Source organism: Acyrthosiphon pisum, chromosome A1 (assembly GCF_005508785.2).
Source record: "Acyrthosiphon pisum isolate AL4f chromosome A1, pea_aphid_22Mar2018_4r6ur, whole genome shotgun sequence".
NCBI classification, from domain to species: domain Eukaryota; kingdom Metazoa; phylum Arthropoda; class Insecta; order Hemiptera; family Aphididae; genus Acyrthosiphon; species Acyrthosiphon pisum.
Window position 1 is genome coordinate 122,385,993 of NC_042494.1, and position 25,810 is coordinate 122,411,802.

Here is a 25,810-nt window from a genome sequence, read left to right on the forward strand (position 1 = left end):
ACTTATTATAGATCAATTTTTTTTAATACTATAGATAAGTATACCTTTAATAGGTATGTCTAATATCTAAACTGACAAACCGTCTCCGCTCAGAATCGTTTTTCTTATACAGTGATATTATATCATTGAATTCAAATTTAATACTATCCATTATACAGTGACCCACTTGTAACCTACTGTACAGCAGAGCGACATCTACTTACCCACCTTTTTTTTCATTACAATTTTAACATATTTTCATTGCAATTTTGACATACTTTTAGTGCAATTTTGACATATTTTTAACGCAACTATATGTGGTCTTTACATATAACATAAAAATACTGTTTAAAATATAATAAGATTTATTATTTTCATAAATTTAAAATAACACCTACTACAGATTACAGCAAAGGTTAAACTTACTGCCTATAGTGACTATTACTGTTTTTAATAAGAAGAAAGTAACTTAATTCTAAATGGCCAATGCTGTAAAATATTTCCAATTACCTACGTCATCATAATATTACTTAATGTACATAATTTTAATTTTTGTTTACGAAGAAAGACTTTACAAGGACCTTATGATAAAAAAGGCTAGTATTTTTGTTATACGTATAATACTAAAATACGTGTATAAATATATAATAAATGTACAATAAAATGTACCCAACGAGTAAATAAATACAACATCATTTTATTAGCACTTTAGTAAGAGGGCGGCATTTTCAAAATACTATATAAAATATTATATTGTTAGGGGTGGCAATATTTGATTTTGCCTAGTTCACTATTTTCGATGATCTAGTCCTGTAGCTAACTAGGTATTCTGTGCAATCAATCTCCACATCTGATAATAGAGACCCGACCTCTTGGATCTTTTGACCACATTTCATTTAAATCAAAACTTTGATACCTACAAGTCATAATGTGTGCCATGTGGTGGTGGTAAGTACTTAATTATGAAAATGCGTAAAATTAACATTTAAGTTAAATTTAATGTATATCAGGTAATCTGGTTTTAATTAGAATTAAATTTAAAATGATGTAGGTACCTGATACCTATACTACATACTATAGGGTATCTATGTTATATTATGACATTAATGTTATAACTTATAATATTTTGAACTGGGAACTAAAATTATGTGATACAATTTATAGATATAAATCCATTATTATAATTATTTATAGAATTCTCTAACACCATAATTTTTAGATTCTGAGCGGAGCGAGGAAGCTATTGGTTTTACAATGGTGTTTATTTATTTTTTATTTTTATATCCTGTCTACAAAATTTCTACCAGAAGGAGTGCTTCGATTTCAACATAATATAGTACCTTATCTTTTATCAAATTTGATCAAGATGGTACATTAGAGAGGTCATTTTCCGATTTTCTCAATAGTTATTTAATGCCACGGGAAAAACCACCGAAAAATTACGAAAAAACACTAAAAATAGGATTTTAATTTCTAACGCTTTGTTTATCACCATAGAAACGAATAAAAAAATTATAATATTGTAATATTAATTCAACTTACATGAATACATGATAAAATAAATAATAACAATATAAAATATCCAGACTGACAAACCGTCTCCGCTCAGAATCGTTTTTCTTATACAATGATATTTTATCATTGAATTCAAGTCTAATACAACCCATTATACAATGATCCACTTGTAACCTACTGTACAGCAGAGTGACATCCACTTACCTGCTTTTATTAATTTTTGAGTTTAATTTGTTGAGATATAATATTTAGTTTTACATAAGCAAGGCTTTAACACTGGCGGAGTTTCCATATACCCTTCCAGGTGAAAAAATAAAACTGGTGGAGTTTACATCAGACCTTTTCGTTACGTTTTTATCTAACCAGTATTCTGGTGGAGTTTACAATCGCCCAAATGGACATATTACAATTATTATTTATTACCATGGCTAAAAATACGAATGTATTTTCAATTCTGATTGTCTATTTTAACCTAAACCTATTAATTAAAATATAATTGAGTGATAGCCTTGGTTTTGGTTACCAAATACTAGGAAGTATCATGGCTAAATTGTTATTTAGCCATGGAATGTATCACCCAGGGCCGGCTCAAGCGAAAATAGTGAACTAGGCAAAATCAAATTTTTGCCATCCGTAACAATATAGTATTCAGTATTTTGAAAATGCCGCCCTAGGCGTGGGCGTATGTCGCCTACCCCTTGAGCCGGGCCTGGTATCACCTTAGTCGATAGTCGGGCAAAAAAGTATAACAATTATTAATCTCAATAAGCTAAAGCACGATCTGATCGTTATTTTGGGACCTGCACCTGAGTTTTTGTTTTGGCAATAAAAGATAATGCAAACTATACCTATATATTCATCACGAACTGATATCTTACTTCATATTACATAAGAGAATAATATTTTGTTCTCTAATATACGAAGTCAGATTACGTAGTAATAAAATAGTTACCCAAGTAGGTAGGTTACTACACTTACACAGTTGCACTAAAGATGATTTTGGAAGATCATCTTCGCTATCCGAAGAATTTGCAGTTGGTGGTTCCAGCATTTCACTTAATTTTTTTAAATCAATGTAATCCATGTTAATCCAATATTATTTTACAAAAATACACTTAAAAGAATAATAAGTTACTGAGATAATTTACAGTGTTATTGATAAAACAAATAATTGTATAAATACGTTGCTTAATAATTGTTGCCATGGTTTTAATTTTTATTGAAACACAAAAATGATAAGAACCACAAATAAACGCTTCATAAGCTATGATAACTACCGTACATACCTATTTAAATATCGCTGTGTATAAGAGACCTGTATATTGTATATTTCATTATACATAGGCGCAAATTGAGGACGTCCGACATACAATTTTAAAATGATATATTGCAATGTTCTACTTGCCTTTAAGAGGACGTGATACCCGCATGTGTTGTCTCCGTCTTACAAGTGCATAACATAGCAAATTATACGCGAAGCAGAACACGTGTAGCTCCGTTAGTTTAAAAATTAAAGTAAATTGACCTCTTATAAAATCTAAAGGTAAGATTATTATCTAGACAACCTCATGGGCTTTTTATTATATTTTAATTTTAAAGCGAGCTATGAGTATTTTAAAATTGTAAATTATTTGTGCATTTTAAAGTAGGGGAAAGGTGTCCAAAGCGGCCACCTTAAGGTTCAACACAGTGTCACACTTTAGGAATTTATTTTTTTTTTTATGAAACCTTCAAGGGTTGTCTAGTTAAACTTGTCAGGAATCATAATTTTCAACCAGAGACTATTTTAAACAAATAAATAAAAAGTTATTTTCATTTTTTTAAAAAGTTCGAAATTGCTCACTTTGCCCACCTAGGTGTTAAAAGTGGTCAGTCTATGTCCATTTCGACCACCGGTTTAAAATTTCTATTATTATTCATTATTTCATAATATTATCATAAATATATATATATATAATATAACTTATATTATATTCTTACACTTTTCTTTGATAAATAAGTAACTTCAGTTCAAGCTTTGGGTCTCGCTAACATGGTTAAGCAGTAATTTAGTTTATAGAAGACTTTTTAGTTTCCTCTGATATAATAACTACAGCAAAAATTAATTTACATGCATAAACAATTATAATTAGTAAATAAATATAGTCAAAAAAATATTTGAAGTATGGGTAAATTTGTGACCATAGTGACCACTTTGCCCTTTTAATATTGTTTAATTTACTATTTAAAAAAAAAATTATTCCTATCAACTAATTAAACCTAAGCTAATTCTATAATATATAAAAACTTATGTAGATTTCGAAAAAAAATAATTTGAGTATATTAATTACTATGTTTATAAAATATAATTATTTATTCAGAGCACTTATCTTACATCAACAGCATCCAAAAATGATTTTTTTTTTTAAACGGAAACGGTAAATTCTATCATCAATAGTCGTTTATCAGTTGATAAATATGATAACAATGAACCAATACACGTGATAAAACCAACTGTTTATTTATTTACGACAGAATAATAAGACATGACCACTTTACCCGCTATGGCCACTTTGTACACCTTTCCCCTACTTATAACTCGCTTAAAAATTAAAATATAATAAAAAGCTCATGAGGTTGTCTAGATAATAATCTTACCTTTAGATTTTATAAGAGGTCAATTTACTCTAATTTTTAAACTAACGGAGCTACACGTGTTCTGCTTTGCGTATAATTTGCTATGTTATGCACTTGTAAGACGGAGACAACACGTCATGCGGGTATCACGTCCTCTTAATATATTCAGCAACCCCGAGTCAAAATTTGAAATTGCGCTTATGGGTTATAGGTAGATTACTATTTACTACCATCACGGATATAGATACTATATATACTAGTATCTATATCCGTGACTACCATAGATTAATAAGTACTATATACAAGAAGTTAGTGACTACATACAATAAACTCGAGACATTGTGAATTTAGGTGACGCGAAATCCTAGGCTCTTATAAACAAAACAAATGCACAATCTTAGTATAATATAATATTTCTATCGACTATCACAGTTGATGAGTAGCCAGAAGTTAATATTGTACATTACAACCTGCCAATATTACTGTACCTGTTGTAGAACCTAACAAAAATTGAATTACCTACTCACTTATTCTATCTATTGGCAAATCATACGGTCGTAATTATATATTCAAATATTCAATATTGTAAAATAATTTGTATATTTGTAAATATAAATTACGTAATGAATATTTAACAATTTAAAACGCATAAAACCCATTATCTAACAAAAATAATAATTTTTGGTGCGATTAAAATATTCATAACTATAAAAACCATAGATATATACAACAAACTAGATAGCCGTCTCCTTCTTGTCATGGAAGTCGGCCGCCACCGTAGTACAAAGACGGCTATCTAGTTGTTGTATATATCTATGATAAAAACACACATTTTAGTACATTTCAGAGAAATAAGTAATAACTAATAAGTTATGCACTATATATGTAGAAATCAAGTTATATATTTTTATATCTAGCAACAGCTTAACCATTTGGATCAAATATTATATTTATTTAACTCGTATAATAATTTGTAGACAATTTTTTACATTTAAATAGGTCTATTTGGTAATATTATGATATTATCAAAAACTAATTTTATCATTTTCATCAATATGAATATCTGTTATTAAATTTACCTAAAAGAAAGATTGCACACCAAATAATATAATAAATAATTTTAGCATAGAATGATAAATAATAAGACACTAAACCACATTGTTGATTTTGTTTTTTTTTTATTTGTAAAATTAAATACAAACACGACAATAAACAGATTAATCATCACCCTTCTTGGTGACCACTTTACCTCCACGAATTCTACCAGTTCTCCTGGCGGCAATGAGACCAACCTAAAACGTAATAATAGAATAATTAGTAATTATAATTTTTAAAAAACAACACAATTATGTTATATACCTTTCTTCCTGCACTGGTTCCTCTCTTGACTGTGGATGCTTTACCAATATGTTGATGATTACCACCTCCGTGAGGATGCTCAACAGGGTTCATAGCAACACCACGTACCTTAGGCCAGCAATTACGCTTAGCCTTGTATTTGTGGTATGCACGCCCAGCCTTCAACATGGGCTTGTCAATACGTCCACCTCCAGAAACCAGACCTTTAAAATATAAATTATATACTTAGTAATAGGTTCTTTTAAAGCATAATTTTTATAGAATAATAAATTAAAAGTAAAATAAATTATCAGTCAATTGTGATGTCTACATTTATCGTAATAGATTGAATCTCAGTTACAATGTGACTTCACGAAAAAATCAGGTTTCAAATGTCTACAATTTCATCATCATTGATTCAAACCAGAAGTCTTCATAATAAATTCAAAACAAAACAATCTCAGTATAAAATATTGACTTCACTGAATATTTTCAGGTTTCAAATGTCTAAAACATCATAGATTTTAATATGCTTTGACAATAATATTATAATACTAATTTTTACATATTATTACTCAATCCAGAATTCAATAAAAATTAATTACTCTCAAGCACGCAGATTGAGATGCCACATAAATATGAAGTTTACATTGACAAGAGTATAATAAAAAATAGTGTTTTATCTAATCTCTTCTATATAATACATGAATATATTGCATTGGAAAAACATGTATAAAAGAATAATAGATTTATTAAAGATGTCGAATATTATTTTTATTACAACTTAAACCCTGTTCAATAAGTCAATAAAAATGTTTAAAGAATAAATTCAGTAACAATACATACCAATCATAGCACGGTTGTTGGATGGAATAACTTTTTTGGCGCCAGACGGTAACTTTACCCTTGTCCTTTTGGAGTCTGGATTGTGGGCAACAACGGTAGCATAATTACCGGAAGCACGAGCTAAACGGCCACGATCACCAGTTTTTTCTTCCAAATTACAGATAATTGTACCTTCAGGCATTACACCAATAGGCATAACATTACCAATGTTCAATTTTGCTAAAAAATAAACAAACAAATTAAAGAATGTCGTTAAAATAATAATTGTACAATTTATTTATTTATTTAATTACATCATACCTTTCTTTCCACAGTACAAAAATTGTCCTGTGTATACACCTTCAGGTGCAATGAATAACTCTTTTCTTGTCTTATATTTGTATGGGTCTCTAAAGTGAACAATAGCTAAAGGAGCTCCACGACCAGGATCGTGAATAATGTCCTACAACACAAAAATATTTAACTATAGATTATACTTTAATAATAATTAAAAACATGGTGCAAATTAAAGTTAAGTTAAGATAAATCTAAGTTGTTTTCAATTCAATATTATCATTTAAAGATAAGTAGTAGGTATACAATTGATAAATATACATTTTAAGGATGAAAATTAAATTGTATTCCTAAAATTGTATTATATAAATAATATGAATATAGGCATATAATTATATTAATAGTTAAAATTTAAGTATTGTTTGAAAGAACCATGCAGTGATAGAACTTCATAATCATGTATATTTAAAATTGTACTTCAATAAAAAAAAAGTAACTATAAATTTAACGCTTTTTACCTTAACGACTCCTTTGATGTAACCATATTTTTCAGAGTAGTCCAAGTTCCTGAGTTTGGGGGCGCCTTTGCGGTGTTTAGTGTGGGAACGGAAAACGCTTCCCGCACCTTTTCTCTGAGCACGAATAACCCTACCCATTATGATACCTAAAAACACAAACGCAACATGTTAATCGAATCAGTCAACAAACCAAGAGTAGAATTCAGTCCAGACAGCATAACCGGTCCAGGTATAAAAAAAATTGAATAAGTACAAGCACGTAGTGAACAGCGTTGATAAACTTACGTCAATTATTTAAAAAAGACGCGAGACACTCAATATCCCGACTATATACGCTAAAAACCCAGGGAAGGCAACTATTTACACCAGGTTCGAACACCGGTTGATGTGTTTAAACGTTGGGGAAATCAATATAAATATCGATTGCAATTCGAACTTAAGCCTAACCAAAGACGGAAGTCTGTCTGTAAAATTGGATTGGTTAGATAAATGAGGATAAAAAATTTTACTTACGCTTTACAAGATGACTACTCAAGGAACTGTTTCACGTAGGAAAGACTCGTGAAATCAAAAAAACATTGTAATCAGTGCGGACGCACACGGACGTGATGCATGCCTATGCACGCAGTGCCACCAACTTTTGGTTGTTTAGAAAAAGCTATTGAATTTAGAAAATTTTTAATTAAATCCTTCATTATAACAAATTGAAATTTAAGCCGTATGACAAATGGCTCATTTATGAGAATAGAATAATTAAAATACATATGAAATTCGAAAAAATAGCAAATTTATTTTGGTTATAACCGACGAGATGGTAACGTCGCATTCAAGGTTATCAGCTGTCTGTCTCCTTTCAATCTAGTCGGCCATTATTGGCATTTGCCATAATACTTTTCAGTACAGCGATTTAATTTTTCTACGTTCGTTTTGTTGAATTACACTCGCAAGTGCAGCAACGTATTCATCGTCGCCGATTTGTAATAATATGAGTAATGTACCCAATCAAAATGGATCAGGTCTAGAGCAGCAGGTAAGAATTTTATTTGTTCATTTCAATGTTCATCAACGGACCATCAACTAGGTTAAGATACGTGCGAATTTTCATTGTCTAGGTTACCGCCGTCTTAATATAGTGCCGCTAATTTACATCCACTGATTATCATTGAACGCTTTAAATGTATATAATGGTTCCTACAGTTTTATTGGTTTATTTTTCCAGTTTGCTGGTCTGGACTTGCAGGGCAACTCACAGCCCAGTTCGGCTCCAAGCAAGTACGTTCCACCTCATCTGAGGAACAGACCGGATAATTCCGAAGCAGTAGAACCAGGTAATTGATGTTTATTAACCGCATAATAGATAAATTGACAAATTATATTTTTACTCTTAAATTTATCAACACTTGCAATATTGTTTTCTTTGTTCTGTTCTTTGTCATAATAATTTTAATAATTTTAAACGTGATTGCATTTTTTTTGTTGACAACTACATTTAAACCAAATACAATTACACAATTTCATTATTACTAGTTAAATTACAAAAAAATAGAAACTGCCAGTTGGTTTTATACAAATTCATAGTTCAAACAAAGCTATTATAGCTATTATTTTTTCTTTAATAGTTTATAAAAATATATTGCAGCGTCTTTGGGCCATACATAATTTATTATATACTATACTTAGATTTATTTATGTATTTTTGTTATTATGTATTGATTATTAACAAATACTTAAGATATTTGTCAAGTATTAAACCATGTTAGCAAAATGTTGTAAATTATTTAAAATAACTATAATTTGATACTTGAATATATTATATAGGTATTATTTGATTTTAACAAGCCATTTTTTAATGCAGTTTTTAGAAATTTTAATTTTAGAAATGTTCTTAATTTTAATTAAATATATAGTTAAGCTTCGATAATACAAAAACCTTGGGAACTTTTTTACTGTCTGGTAAATAAACAATTTTCCCCTTTTTTCATCCATTTTTTGGGGGAATTATCCATGAGAAAAGTTTAAGTATATTGTATAACATATAATGACTCCCTACGCCTATAGGCTACGGACATTATATATGTGATATTAAAAATATATGTCAAATTAATTTTTATAGGTGCTTCTTGCGATTCGAGTAATCAAGACTCAACTATAGGTTTTCATAGTTGTTGAATGAGAATTATAATGTAGATTGGCAAAAGATAAATTAAACTACACAATACGATTAGTTAATATAAGTAAATATATCACTATAACTGAAAAAATATAACCATGAAAGGTAAATTGTGTTTCAACAGTGTAAGTACTATGGTTACAAGAAATAAGTTATTTATTCATAGACAATACTATAATGCAGTAACAACAATGTATGAAAAGCGCCTTTTAGCGACTGTATTTCCCTATTTATAAAAATACATGATCATGAGACTTAACATTAATCAATAACAATAGAATAAATATGAGATATGTAATTATGTATGATGTATTGCTTATATATTTTAACTATCCCTCTTAATTAATAATTTAATGATCCATATAAACCAAGACTATTTTTCCTAACATCATTTTCTAATCAAAGTTTTGAGAAACTATCCAAACCACTTTAGCTGGTTTGTTAATATGTCTTATCTGTACAGCCCTACAAACTATAACTGGAAAATATTTTCTATAAATATTTCCCTGATAAATTAATAAAAAATATCAATATGTTTTGTGCATTTCAGCATTTGTAAAACTGGATTTTTATATCTATCAAATAGTTGGTTGTTTATCAATGCTTAGTGTATAGGTTAAGTTTCATCTCCATTTATTATGGTGTAAATAAGTTTCATTGTCCAAATTATCCCTTTAACTGCCTCACTTTTGAATTACGTTCTCATTCAGTTAATGTTAATAATAAACAAACTATAACTCCCATCAATTACAGACATTTTTATTTTAAACAATATCTCAATATTGATCTATATGTATACACCCTGCATCTATGTCACTATACATTTATATCATTACTAAGGTTTAAACCATCATATTATTTTTATATAACATTTAATTTGTTCAACAATTTGTTCCAGTGTACCTTCAATGTATTAGATAAAAATAAACACTCCTCTCATAAATAACAGAGTGTGCAATATTTGTTATCATGGCTTGAGATAAAAACAATTAACTTCCTACTACTTGTTAATAAAGAAAAATTTCATTGGTTTAGTCTGATATAATATTTTCTAGGTCAATACTGTCCAGCCTATTGGTGTTGATAACTTCTTTGCATCAATCAAATTAAACTTATGTATAATACTGATGTGTAATCACTATAATTATTAAATATTGAAACTGTCATAAAGTAATTGTTATTATATTATAAACCTATTGTAGGTAAATAATGTATTGTAAAATAAACTATAAAACGTTTAAATTACCAACATTAACTAACCCCACTGTTAATGTTAGGCAAAAATTTAGCCTAGAAATGAATGTTATTTCACATCATAAATGTCCGAGTAAATGTCATTATAATAATAAAAACTATTAAAGTTTAACTTTAAACGTACAACAAACCACCTTGTTGGTGGTATAAAATTGACATTTGTATCATAACTAAAAGTTTATGGAAGTTAGTATTTTCATTTTAGAATTTATTCAATCATGAAAAAATTACATTTATTTATATTATACAGTATAAATTAATCTTCCAATATTATAATTGATGGTATCTGAGTGTTTTTCTGTTTATTTTGTATATTCACCTCGTTCCCCATCAAACAAAATAATAATTTAAAGTTAAAATGATAGCATATATTAATATATTTATTTTTAGCATTTAGTAAAAACAATATTGATTACTATGAGACAAAAGTGTTAACTATATAATATGATCCGTGAATGGAATTGAATGTAGGTACTAAATATATTGTCCTAAGACAATTATTTCTGTGATTCTATAAGTTAGGTAAGGTTAGACATTTATATGTTGGGTAAATTTTTATTTACAGAATATTTTCTCATAACTTAAAAAGGTATGGAAGTTAGTTCATATTTTCATTTTTGAATATATACAAATGAAAAAATGCATGTATTATATATATATATACATAATACATAAATTAAACTTCCAATATTATTATGATGGTATCTGAGTGTTTTTCTATTTGTTTTGATCATGCACCTCGTTCCCCATCAAACAAATTAATAATGTTTTGAATGTTATTAATATTAAACCTTAGATATGTTCCAAGGAAATTTCCTCAGTGAAATGCTAACATTTAAATTGAATAAAATAACATGATATTTGGTTGATAAACAGCGTAGTATCAATTGAATTTATATCTTACACTAAGATTATAAATGTGTGTACAAAATAAATTTAAAAAACTACCTAATAGGTTATTTATTTATTGATTCATAAAAGTTAATTATATTATTAATTCTATACTAATTGAGTTATAAAATATTATTTTAAAGATGTTTTTATTTTTTTGAAAACAGAAGTGAAAAATACTAGAAGTTATGAATGACTTAAAGGGGGTTAAACATTTTATGTTGAAATATACAGGGTGCTGTTATAACCTAAGACATACTTCAGCTCCACAAAACACTAAAACTTAAATTTTTAAAAAAAAAATGTAATAATTATATAATAATATAATGCATAGGTTTTTAACTATTTTGTGTTAAATAAATAATCACCTAGTATACAATCCAGTTTACCCAGTTTATATACAATTTAAGTGTAAGACATAATTTCAAAAGATATTTGTTTTTTTTCAAAATATGTTGTTTTTATTCAATTTAAATGGTGACATTTTGCTCAGGATCTTCCCTGATAATCTTTTCAAGGCTGAGATATAAACTGTTATATAAAATACTCCTTTATAAATATTTGTTAATTATGTTAGAAATTATTATACATACTGGAAAAATCTTTTTTCCTGTGGCTTTTATCCTAGATGTATCTATGTAACCATTCAACATACTATTTTATGTAAATATTATTTATAGCTACGTGTTTAATTAGATAAGCAAGCTACTTTCATGAAAAGTAGATCCCCTGTGACAAAAATATAACTGGGTGTTATTAGTTTTCCTTATCTCGTTGAATTATAAAAATGTATCAAATAATTAATCGTTATCTTTGAAGTTAAATATAAAAAAAAAACTTAATTTTTTTGTTTATTGTGTTTAAGGTTCTTAAATATAATTTTAAGTGCATTGTTCTATTTGCTCTGTATTTTAATTATTGATAAATAGTTATAGTAACAAGTTATTTTGTTTTTTTTATGTTATAGAAAGTGTTGATACAGACAGAGATTTTAACGCCCCTCGCCAACCATCAGGTTTTTTAAATTACAATTTGTCTACATTTTTTCTAATGTTGTTTTAAGTTTAACTTATAAGGATATAACAATTTTTAGGAAACGATCGCCGTGGTGGCCGAAGAGATGATTATGAAGATCGTTCCTACAATGGATCATCGAGTTCCGGTTATGGTGGCGTACGAGGCGGAGGTGGTTATAGAGGCAATTACCGCAATGATAGAGATGGCGGCGATTGGTCGCGTTTCAATCAAGGAGGCAGCAGGTGGCAAGAAGGAAACGGAGGAAGAAGGTTGATAATTTTTTATTTTAAATTAATTTCTCAACAACTATTAACAGCAATAATGATTGTAGGAGTGGAGAAAATCGTAGAGGCCGTTGGGATGAATCTAGCGCGCCTAATCAAGATTGGACAAAACCACTCCCACCTGATGAACGTTTGGAGGAGGAACTTTTTGGAAATAATAGTACAGGCATTAATTTCAAAAATTATGAAGATATTCCAGTTGAAGCAACTGGTGAAGATATACCCTCCCATATTGATACAGTAAGCTTATTATAATTAACTTCAAGAATAACATAAATTGTATCAAATTTTAACAATAATATTTTTTTCATTTTATCTTAATTGTAGTTTGACGACATTAAGCTGACAGATATTATACGCATGAATATTGCATTGACTCGTTATGATACTCCAACTCCAGTTCAAAAGTATGCTATACCGATTATTGTTGGCCGTCGTGATGTTATGGCCTGTGCCCAAACTGGATCAGGCAAAACTGCTGCATTCTTGGTTCCCATACTCAATCAGATTTATGAAAAAGGGCCGGCCGCATATAATGTTGGGCCTAAGGTTTGACAATAATCAATAATTATTTTAGAATTATTTTTAAAATGTTCTTAAAATATATGTTTAACAGCTACAGTCAAGACGTAAATATCCTCTTGGTTTAATATTAGCTCCTACTCGTGAATTAGCTACCCAAATATACGATGAAGCAAAAAAGTTTGCGTATCGTTCTAGAGTGCGTCCTTGTGTCGTGTAAGTATTTTTTATTAATTATGTAATTTGTAAAAATAATTTATTTATTATAAATATATTCTGATTACAGCTATGGTGGTTCACATGTTATGGACCAAATCCGTGATTTAGAACAGGGGTGCCATTTATTAGTGGCCACTCCTGGCCGTTTAGTGGACATGTTGGAGAGAGGTAAAATTGGGTTAGATTTTTGTCGATACTTAGTTTTGGATGAAGCTGATCGAATGTTAGATATGGGTTTTGAAACTCAAATAAGACGTATTGTTGAGAAGGATTCTATGCCTCCTCCAGGTGACAGACAAACTCTGATGTTCTCTGCAACATTCCCTAAAGAAATTCAAGTAAATGGAATAACTCATATTGAAATTATGCATTTTTTCTTATACATTTGTATCTATCTACTTACAGATGTTGGCTAGAGATTTTCTTGACAACTATATTTTCTTAGCTATTGGTCGAGTTGGATCAACATCTGAAAACATAACACAAAAAATTGTTTGGGTCGAAGACAGAAACAAAAGATCCTATTTATTAGATTTACTAAATGCTACTCCAATTAGATCAAGTTAGTATATTTAAATGTATTAATTATTTTCATTTTATAATTGTCTTATTCTTAATTACAGAACCTGCTGAGTCATTGATATTGGTGTTTGTTGAAACAAAGAAAGGCGCCGATTCTTTGGAAGAATTTTTATATTCCAACGGTTATCCAGTAACCTCTATTCATGGTGACCGAACACAGCGAGAACGTGAGGATGCATTAAAAAGTTTCCGATCAGGGAACACACCGGTCTTAGTTGCTACAGCTGTTGCAGCTAGAGGCTTAGATATACCTCATGTAACACATGTGATTAATTATGATTTACCATCAGATGTCGAGGAGTATGTGCATCGCATTGGACGTACTGGCCGTATGGGAAACTTAGGTGAGTTCTAAATACTTCTTGTATTTTATCCAAGAATTAAATAATTTAACTTAGTATATTATCAATTGGTTATCATTTTTATAAGGTTTGGCCACTTCTTTTTTCAATGACAAAAATCGCAATTTAACAAGAGACCTAATGGAATTGATAACTGAATCAAAACAGGAATTACCTGGATGGTTGGAAAGTATGGCTGTAGACTTCAGAATGAGCAGTGGAAGAAGAAGTAATGGAGCAAAAGGAGGGTATGTTTACAAATTCATACAATTTATATTATTTAAAACTAAATACTATTTCAAAGTTATTTAATTTATATCTTAAAAATTGCAGAAGTCGTTTTGGAGGTGCTGGTTTTGGTTCTCGAGATTATCGTACTACGAGCAGCATGCCACCAAGGGGTGGTAGTTCTGGTCCACCTCGTAGGGACTATGGAGGTGGCAGTAATAATGGTAATTGAGTTAATTTATACTATAGTACTTACCTAGTACTTACCACAATTGGATTTTTCATACGATTCGTAATATTAAACACTATCTATAATTAATTGTTGTTTTACTCCATAGGAGGTGGATTTTATGGTGGTGGTAATTATGGAGGATCATACAATAGTGGCGGTGCAGCTTCCAATGGAAATTCTTCTACTCAAGATTGGTGGTCTCAGTCATAAATACGCGGTAAATAAAGAATAAATCATAACTGATACATAAAAAATATATATATTATAAAGTTTAGAAAAAAAGTGAATTAAAGTTTTTTATGAATTGATATGCCTCTTACATTTAGGTTGAATGTCATTACACTATAGTTTAAATTCATTATTTATGTAAAATGTATTAATGAATTTTGATTTCAAACAAAGTATGTTTTAATTTTTTTATTTTTTATTCTAAGCTTTGTTTTTTTTTTTTTAGATTATAAATCATCTAATATTTATGTTGAGATATAGCTCTAAATCTTCATTTAAAATGAGTATTTAAAGGGAAAAAGAATATTAAGCATTGTATGTAATTTCTATTTATAGTGTAATAATACAAATTTGTTACATTCAATAATTATGACAAAATTCTGTACATTTATATTAATTTATTTATAGCTGATGAATTTGAGTAAGACAAATAAAATTCATAATCACTTTTGTATTTCATCTTAGTTTTAAATTATTACCTATCAATTTAGTTACCTTTTGCTTATAGCCTAGCATTATAAATCTAAATAATCAAAGAGTATTATTTATTTATTTATTCAATGGGTCTTATGTAAGTAATATTTCTATACCAGGAATGACGTATTGACAATTGGGTGTTTGTTATTCAATTGCTTGTTGAGTACTTAAAAATGATATAATATCTTTGTTGTTTATTTAGCTATGTTGTATTGTTTTATAATGCTGTTTTTCACACGTTTCGTTCAATGTACAGTAAAGTTGAGACCAGTGGAATTTGTCCTTGTTTTTTCATTATTCTTGATGTCATTAAACAAAATTATTTCTATATGCCAATAATTTTAATTAAAACCTATTATTGTATTTCATATAACATCTGGACAGATTAATATTTCAAAATACACAAGTTGTCTTCACACTTATGCTTAAAGTTTAAAAAAGTATTGTCACATTCATATTTGTCAACCACCCATTTAATTAGCTTAATATATTTATTTTTCTGGTATACTGTAAAACTATATTTAAATATATTAGATATCAAATATGTATATTTATTTATACAATAATAGGAGCGAAAAAAAAACAATATTTTAAATTCACCCGATATATTGTTTAGAATAGTTCAATCATTGATTATTATTTAATAGAGTGTCAAATGTAACTAAACTGAAGACACATAATATTTTGTGTTTATATTATGTAAATCCTTTTTGTGTAACCTATCAGTATGTATTTTGTCAAATAAAAACTTGTTGATATTTCTTTGTATCACATGGAATTTTCTAATTTTTAAATTAATGTTATTTTTGTTTTAACGTTATATAATTATTTTCAATTAATTTTAATTGTGATTAATTAAAAATGTATTCCCTTTATTGGTTTAGACTAAAATATTTACATGAAAACATTATCAAATAATTACATTATAAGGTTGTAGATATTTCAGATATTGTCATTAATATCAGTTTTCACTCAAGTATCTATTTAATATGTTGTACTTTGAAATTTAAATCTAATCACCTAACAAAACTATAGGACTTTGGTTGGATAGATTTTAATAAAACCAATGTTATCTAAATTTTATATTTCAAGCAATATTTATTATTCCGAACGATTAAATTATAATTAAAAAAAAAAAAATTGTTATGTTCAATGAATCTTTTTGAAGGAAAAATGAATCGGTTTTTTTAACTTTGGTTCTAACAATTTAACATTTACTAGTTAATGAAACAAAATCTGTTTAAAAAATTAAAATCCTTAATTTTTATATAATTTTGAGTGGCTTGAAATTGGTAAAATTATTTTACATGTGTACAGATTGAAAATAAACCATTTATTTGAACTGGCGAATATAAGATATCCAATAAATAAATAAAGAAAGTTTTATCTAACTAAACTCTAATCATAACTAAATAATTATTTAACAGTTTAAAATTTTTAACAATGAAGTCAATTATACATTATAAATTTATCAGTATGACAATTGGGAAATAAAATGTCATATTAATAATAATTTTAATATACCTAATTGCATACTGAAGTATAATATAAAAATTGGTTTATCTATTTAATATAATAAAATGTACAAGGAAGATAATTCGACAAAAAACATTATTTAATACAAAATTCTACAAGATATATAATTAATTGATAATTTTAAATTTGACAAGCATTACTAAACTTAAATGTTTAGATTGACCAGTTATATCTGAAACTAAGTTTGACAAATTTGGATACTCTTAGTGCCTGAATTATTCAATACTTACTTGGCTCTGAAACAATTAACAAGCATATAAAAAGTTATTTTAAATACTTTCTTATACTATTTACCCTGATTGAATTGAAACATTTTCACAACTTTTTTTTTTTTTCTAAGATTATCTAAAAGTTTTCCAGCATGATTTCTTACATTTTGATTTTCTTCTAAAACTACAAGAATAATTGAAAAAAACAAACAATACTGGATCGTAGAAAATCCAAGTATAACTAATTTTTAATAACTGTTTAATAACTTTTTAATAACTTCCTGTAAGTATAGAAATTATATATACTTGGCATCAGAAAATATTTTACAGTAGGTGATATTGGAACATACATCAATTTTATTCTTGTTGACAAAATTGAAAAGAACATCATGACTCCATCATAAATCATCATCATCATAAATCCATTTTGCCATTATCATATTTGATTTTAATCTATACACACTTCATATGTGTTGGTTAATCAGAAAATGCTGTATAATTGTTTCTTTTAAACTTGGCGGGCTCTGTAAATACAATAAAAAAATTAGTGTTGAGTGTTTTTGTCATGCTTTTTTTGCTTATTTAATATTTAAGTGCATTTTTGATGATTGTAGGTGCTATAAATCCTGAACCCTGGTTATGACTTATAAGTGTATAAAATGTTATAATTCAATAATGCACATATCCGGCATGTTCTTATCTTTGTTTTATAATAGGTCAATTCACCCTAAAACTAAAGATAACAACACAAGATCGGTTCTGTTAAACTCACATTTTTTATACTGCGGGTGTTAGAGAGAAAAAAAATAGTTTTCTAATCATTCTCTTAATCTGGACAAATTACATAAAATAATAAATAATAATATAATATTATTTTATACAATTTGTTTTAGCAACAAATCTATCATATGACTAATAGAAAAATAAATTGCTAATAACAATATAAATATATTAAAATATCCATACCAAATACAAAAAAAAAAACATGTCCATCTCGTATAAAAATTGTTTTTTGTATGCAATAATTTATCATATAATTTTATTATAATACATTAAAAAAAAATGCTAACATATACATTACAGTGACTCAATGATGAGGTACACTCAACATTTATACAGCAGTAGGTTTTTTAAATTATTTTAAAACTTAAAACAATTACCCTCATTCTTCCAACCCTTGGAATCCATTCTTTTTACTTGATGTATTAAATGTTTTAGTGTCGATTAGTGATGGGCATAATCGAGTGAAAATAATCAAGTTACTTGATTGTTGATAATAATAATCGATTATATAACCGAGTGATTTTTCACTCAAACTATAGTAACTCGAGTACTCTTCACTCGACTACCGAGGAACCTTATTTGAAACTTTATTTTTCGACACCGTCGATGACATGCCATGGTTATTTATAGAGGATACACGCTTATTAACTAGTTTGTTCAAATCATATGTCTAGAAAAAATAAACAACTAAATGTATATTAAACAATTTCTTCATAGCAATTTTTTATTGTTACTTTTGATAATATTGGTCCTACTAATAATTGCAGTATTGTACATAAACAATGTATTTATAGCTTATTATTTTCATTATTTTCTTTACTTAAATCTGTAATGCATGACAAAATAACTTTTTCTGGAAAAGCACCCTTTCTAAAGATTGTCAATAAATCTATCAAAAATAATACTTTTTATAAAAAAAATTATGATAATTATATATCATAGAAGCATTAAAATTTTATAAATGTGTAACATTGTGTATAACATTCAATACTTACATCAGTTATTTATTTTTTCCATAATGATTTTTTTTCAATTTTATCAACTGCAGTACAAACAATTAACTGAAAATAAAATAAAATAAAGAAACTGATTATAATAAAACTCAAATAATATGTTAAATCAAAAATTTAATTATTTACTAATTTTAAATTTATATACGTATTATTATAGTCCTAACTTCACTTTTCATAATAGCTCGGATTTGTATTATTATTATAATAATCATTACAATATTACGATAACCATTAAAAATATTACATTTTTCAGACATTGAATCATCAATATTACTTAGTTAAAAAACATAAAACGAAACTAATAAAATACATTTTAAACAGTGTTGAACTGTTGAAGAATAGATATTTGTGTTAAACTATATGAATTATATTTTAACAATGGTTTTAAACAAAATAAAAATTTTGTTTAATTTATCGAAGTATTAGGTATTTTCAAAGGCAATTTATGTAATTGTTCTTTTAGTAAGCCAAGTACAAAAAAAATCAAGAATGCTTATCTATCAATATGGTCCGACATACCTAGTTCAAAATTACTGTCAGATAAAATAAATATATCTACCTTACTTGTGGTTATTTGTGTATAGAATATTAACTAATTCTGCAAAATCTAGTCTTATAATCTTCAGTTGACACACATAAATCAATGAAAACGGACTTCACAAATCACAGATCAATGATAACAATTGGAAAATTAGTATTTATACAGGTATAATATGTTTATATTATTATGTTGCCAAGTAATTTGTTATTATACAAACACACCAAGTAACCATTAACATTACTTAGGTACCACTTAATAACAATATTATGCTAATGCAGGCCAAGTATTAAATTATAAGTTACTAACTGAATAATCCGGCGTTATCCGGGAAAACATTTTTATTAATTAACTACTTTTGGGTATAATTCGCTGTGCCTATGGAAGCAAAATTATATTATATTTTAATTTTTAGCCATCCCTCGTGGCGTAAAAATGTTTATACAGTGTACCTAAAATAGTATTGAAATCATAGGTGATCATCACGAATATTTGGAGTGTTTAATATTTATATATTAATATACCTATTTTGAGGGTTATTTTACGTACGTTTGGCCAAAATTGGTTTTTTGGAGTGATGAGGGTCGTGCGAATTTCAAAACCAGGCTTGCGAATTCCTGCGAATTGCCTGCTAAATGTCTGCGCAATTAGTTTATGGGTTTTCCATTTGTTGGGGGGGGATCAAACGCACGTAGTTATTTTATTTTTACAGACAATTCGGTGTAACTGTACATAGCTTTGTGAAATAATTCCTATATATAACCTGCAACCATTAATACACAAAAAAAAGTTTCAATTCCACCGTAAATCTTAAGATTCCTGTTTAACCACCTTTTTAAAATCCTTCTTATTGCATATCTAGATCATTAAAGGATTCACTATTCCAAATATCCATAGGCGTGCGCACAGAGGGTGCCTTGGCGCCCCGGACCCTTCACCAACAACGATAAGGGCCCTAATTATTAATTAAGTGTAAATTAAAAGAATGAAATTATTGACGAATTTAAAAATGTTCCTTTTAAACGTCGATTATTATTATAAGATTTATATCCATATATTGTTATGTAATATTTATTAGAATTAATAATAAAATAAAATAAATATTCATAGTGCATTTGATATCTTTAAAACATTTGTTTGTATCTATAATTGTTTTCAAAATTATTGTGGGCCTAGGGTTGAGATGCATCCCGATTTAGCGGGACATTCCCGATTTTTAATATACTTGTCCCGCGTCCCGCTTCAATCTTTGGCGGGACGTAAATGTCACGATTTTTGTGCGTTTTTTTTTAAATTTTTGTCCCGTGTCTACGTAACTACTTGGAGATCTTATCTTTAATCTTATCGTACAAAGAAGTGATTGAAACAGATTAACATTACAAAATTTAGAAGCTGAATTAATAAAAACTAATTTTGAAGAGACCTGCAAAGAGTTTAGAACGTTTTTGGATACTCCCAGAGGAAAAAATGTATTGAACAAAATAAGGTCATCTGAAAAATATTAGTAGTATAATTTATATTATACTAGCTGAACCCGTGCACTTCGTTGCCCATTAAGTGTACCAACTATATGTGACTCAAACTTTGTTCAATTCGTTATTTAATATTCGGTGTATGGTTTCAAAATTAATCTTAACTTTTCCTTTGCCCGGAATAAAAATTCAGATTCTCAGCAGTACATTATCAGGGAGGCAATCTACCTGCGGTAGATCGCGGACCCCGTGCTGTTTGTATTTATAAGTGTATGATTTAAATCTACGGTATCAAAGTTATATCAAGTTTGTCGTATTCCACCTATGGTGGATTAATTATATAATCAATCAATATAATATCCTAACCTAACCTAACCGTACTAATATAAGATGAATAAAAAAACCAAATTTAACCACTTTTAAATCAGCCTGTCTTCTTCCCAGAGGTCTAATCTACACACAACTATTCATCATCTATATACATAAAAATGGAGCGTGGAAAATGTCGTTTATTATTATTAGTTGAATGTCGCGCTCGCGCTTCACGCGTTTGTGATATCCGAATTATTTCACGTTCATTTCGGTCGTCACGTTCTTGTGCACATTGGTTAGAGCGGTAATTACCTTGGTTTGTAGCATTTCGGGGTTTTCTACCTAAATTGCTTCGTCGTAAAGGAGGCATATCAAATATAAATTATTGTGTCACATGCAATAATTAGTGATCATAGGTAACTTAACACTCTGCACAAAACACGATATACGAATTTAATTCGTGTATCAGTTGACAAAAATAACTCAGTATACCTACATACACGAATAATGAATAAAAAATGGAATAGCATTGTAAATTGTTCATCTACCAAATTATTATAATTTTAATCGTTCATTAACAGAGAGCTCACAAATAATCGACAACCATAGATTATGTTCTTGATCAGTGATTACATTGCCATGGAGACGATCAATATTATATTATCCATATTATAATAAGGGCTGTTTTAAAAAGAAAAAGACTGTTTTTAGGGTCTTCCTAGCAATTATTCGAATTTTTCTCACTGTAAAAACCATCCTTAGACTTCAACGAACATTAAAAAAAAAAAATTGGCCAAATTGGTCCAGGCGTTGTTGAGCTATGCGCTTACCAACACATTTTGCGATTCATTTTTATATTATAGTCTATACATAATATACTTATATCACATGACAAACACCATGATTATACTTATAATTATAATATAATACCTACCAATAGGTACACGTCATTCTTTTGCATACGTTATAAGTTATATGAAATATAAATACATTTTGGAAAATAATATCGATTAGTCCACTATAGATATCCGCTAAGTGCCTTTTACTTTTAAACACCGTGAAATTAATTTAAGCAACGAAAAAACCGATATGTCGATATAATAGCTTTTATAGGTTATTTAAATTTATATTAAAAGTATTATTCTGTATCAACCAAAATATTTTCAATGGAACAAAACTATTTTATCTTGACTTACAATACCTATAGCCTATAGGTAATAGATATATTCAAATCACGAAATTAATTTGTTGTTAAAAATTCATCAAATTTTTAACTTTACTAGCTAATGCTTTAAAATGAACTTTTCAAATTTTGTAATTTGAATATTCAGTTAGATATGTATGCCGCGACTCGAAGGCAGTGAGAGTGGCTATATGGATTACGGAAATTAATGATAAAATGGAAATGGAGACCGGAACAGAAATGGATATGCGTAGACAGAATAGAGAATGACACGAAAATATCTGATGTGATAGTAAGGAGAGGTCAGTGGGCAGAGAGCTATATGAATATTATGTAGGACAAGACGTGTAGCCGATCCCATATATAGTTGGGAGCGGAGGGCGAATGAAAAGAAGAAGAATAACTGAATAAGTGCTATTAAGTGTTAGACTAAAATAATATATCAGCTTGATACATCTACTCGACTACTCATAGGTATATTATATTTTATATAAAACCATTAGTAAGAACTGTTATCAATATTGGTAGTTAAAAAAGTCATTGTCTTATTAAATACACCTTCATCAATGCATGTATTGCATCCATGGTAGGCATTATGTGATTTCACCTTTAATAAGAATGCTTTAGCTGGTGCATCACATACAATATGAGCTATTTCCATATTATATAAAGTATTATCAACATTTATACCATTTTCAAGCATACTTAAAGCATCTATTAAAAAAAAACTTAAAAATTCATCAACTGAAAATGGCTTTTCAAACCCATGAAATATACCAATCGGTATAACATATTTAGATAAAACTTTTACATTTACAATACACATCAAAATAGGCCAAAATTGGCTTTTTGAGCTTGAGGCTAGCGGTAACCCGTCCACGTTTATACCAAACTTTAAATTATTTATATTTAATAAATCATTTTTATGTTTACGTAAAATTGGATAAACCATTTGTTCGATCCCAAAATGTACATAAGAACCATTATTCATTTGTATAATTGTATGTTTAGGAGGAGTCTTCATTAAAGTTCGTCCATCTTTAGGAACATTTAAACCTTCAGTTTGTAAAATTTTTAGCAAAGCGTTAAGACAGTTATGAGTAACATTAAATTGTATGTTCCAAGCACGTAATTTATCACAAATATTCGTTTCTACACTATTTGATGTATTAGAAAAATTATTATTTAAAGTATTATTTTTAGGATCATTTACATTATTAAAAAATGGAATTTCATTTTGATTAATTAAAATATTTGACTTTGTTGGTAAATTAATTATGGTATCATTTACAACATGATCATCATTTGTATTAAATACTTGGAGACATTGAGATGGACTCTGTTCAAAATTTGATGTTGAAATAAGATTGATTGTATTCGTTTTTACTTATTTTTGTAATAATCTTTTGAAATGACGGTCTGTAACTTTTCCCAAATCCTTTTTTTTACGCTGAAAATGTGTTGTTAAAATAATTATTTTATTTATTTTTTATTAACATAAGTCTTGGCGTTTAGACCATTGAATAAAAATTGATAATTATTTACTTATAATTAAAAATTTTTTTTTTTATTATTCAATTATCAAAATAATATGTAGTTATGTGCATAAGAATGGTTAAAAAATAAAAATAATATCTATTGATGCTTGTTTTAAATTAATTTTATTAAGTAATTATAAAAATAATAGTTATGTACTTCAATAAAAATCATAATAAAAGACTTGTACAAAGTAATATCTGGCCTTACAGAATTGTATACAAATAAAAATAATATCTTTTGATGCTTGTTTTAAACTAATTTTGTTAAGTAATGATAAAATAAATAGTTATGTACTTTAATAAAAATTATAATAAAAAGACTTGTACAAAGTATTATCTGGCCTTGTAGAATTGTTTATAAATAAAAAAATAATAAAAACAGCTGTGAATAATAATTATTTTGTTCTGGAAAACCTCGTGTTAGCATGACGTAACCAGTCAGCCATTATTTTTTCAAATTCGGAGTCTGTGTAAATATTGGAATAATTTTCTTTAATAACATCTTAAAAAAACGAATCACGGAAAAAAAACCAAGGAAAAAAAACCCAAGGAAAAAAACCAAAAAAAAAAAAAACCAAAAGAAAAAAAAACCATGAAAATAAAAACCAAATTTTTATATTTTGCTGTATTAATTCATATTTCATTAGACATAACTTTTAATTTTCTAATTAAAAGTTTTGATCAATAATCCAACTGCCCAGGGGGTCAATTCTCGAAATCATTCGACATAATACGTCGAGCAAGTAGTATACGACAATAGTAGAATGATATTGGCGTATACGCCTATTCACATCTATTGCTACTTATTCTTGAACACCATACGCCAATTACATTGTCGAACGCTACATTTTGTAGAGTGGTGACGTCTAGTCGTATAAACCACGATTGTGGTATATGAATTATCTGTAGTTATTTTCAAGATAAGAACTAAAAACTTGATAGTGTGATATGGTTTAATGGTTTTACTCTATAGTCTATAGGCTGTTGTATACTTTTATGCCGTTTACTTTATGTTCATATTTTATAATATTGTTGGAACTCGGAGTTTGAAATATTAAATATTTTTTTTATTATTTATATATTTTTACACAATGTCGAAAGTCTCTACAGAAATTTCAGGCCGAGCAACCACCGACCAAATGATCGCTTTGAACGGTTTTTTAAAGGTCGATCCACAACTACTAAGTGGTAAGTTTAGTAGTACGTTCACCTTTAAGATTGCTCAAAAACGATGGGAAATTATTTCCGAATCATTAAATGCCATGCCCGGGGCTGTTAAAAGTTGGAACAAATGGCGTAAAGTGAGTGCTTTCTTTAAAATGTAGTTGGTGTTTCAACAATCTTTTGTATTGTATTTCAGACATTTCAAGACAATCGTACTAAGACAAAATCAAAACATTCAATGATTCGTGCAGATATGAGGAAAACTGGTCTAAACACTCCTTGCTCTAGCCTTTCTGTGGTTGAAAATGATACGTTGGAGCTGATCAACCCAACTAGCATTTCTGGTCACACATCGAGCAACGCTTCTAAAGCTTATTTTGCGTTTGACGATGACTCTGATTTAGGGACACAACAACTTGATGACAATATTGTCACAGTTGATATGAGTGAAGTTTTGCTACAGGAAGAAAATTCCATTCCATTTGGTACCTCATCTCCTCTTCCAAATCCTAACATCAATTCCATTAATGAT

General features: G+C 28.2%; 4 protein-coding genes across 5 annotated transcripts in view; 1 reads left to right on the forward strand and 3 right to left on the reverse strand.

Annotated features, from left to right (window-relative positions):
* Nucleotides 1-2,833, reverse strand: part of LOC100575591 — a 4,056-nt gene extending 1,223 nt beyond the window's left edge. Inside the window, exon 1 of the mRNA XM_029488191.1 lies at nt 2,473-2,833. Coding sequence (XP_029344051.1) covers nt 2,473-2,578 — 106 coding nt within the window. The 5' untranslated portion in view covers nt 2,579-2,833. The remainder of the gene's footprint in view (nt 1-2,472) is intronic.
* Nucleotides 2,834-5,268: 2,435 nt separating this feature from the next.
* On the reverse strand, nt 5,269-7,724 carry LOC100167446 (60S ribosomal protein L8-like). Of its 2 annotated transcripts, none has more exons than XM_008182667.3 (6): nt 7,599-7,724; nt 7,086-7,231; nt 6,595-6,736; nt 6,295-6,513; nt 5,470-5,672; nt 5,269-5,402 (listed from the first exon to the last, which is right to left on the reverse strand). In XM_008182667.3, exons 2-6 carry the CDS (start codon nt 7,221-7,223, stop codon nt 5,328-5,330), a joined length of 777 nt encoding a protein of 258 aa, XP_008180889.1. In that variant the 5' UTR covers nt 7,224-7,231; nt 7,599-7,724; the 3' UTR covers nt 5,269-5,327.
* Nucleotides 7,725-7,944: 220 nt separating this feature from the next.
* Nucleotides 7,945-16,324, forward strand: LOC100165411 (putative ATP-dependent RNA helicase Pl10). The gene is made up of 13 exons (XM_001950327.4): nt 7,945-8,115; nt 8,305-8,413; nt 12,368-12,415; nt 12,494-12,686; nt 12,749-12,941; nt 13,029-13,250; nt 13,318-13,439; nt 13,510-13,780; nt 13,848-14,004; nt 14,066-14,368; nt 14,454-14,613; nt 14,699-14,817; nt 14,932-16,324. Exons 1-13 carry the CDS (start codon nt 8,071-8,073, stop codon nt 15,033-15,035), a joined length of 2,046 nt encoding a protein of 681 aa, XP_001950362.2. The 5' UTR covers nt 7,945-8,070; the 3' UTR covers nt 15,036-16,324.
* Nucleotides 16,325-23,075: 6,751 nt separating this feature from the next.
* Nucleotides 23,076-23,872, reverse strand: LOC103308731. Its single transcript, XM_008182678.1, has 2 exons — nt 23,868-23,872; nt 23,076-23,733 (listed from the first exon to the last, which is right to left on the reverse strand). The coding sequence occupies exons 1-2, from the start codon at nt 23,870-23,872 to the stop codon at nt 23,076-23,078; spliced, it is 663 nt and encodes a 220-aa protein (XP_008180900.1).
* Between the last annotated feature and the right edge of the window lie 1,938 nt (nt 23,873-25,810).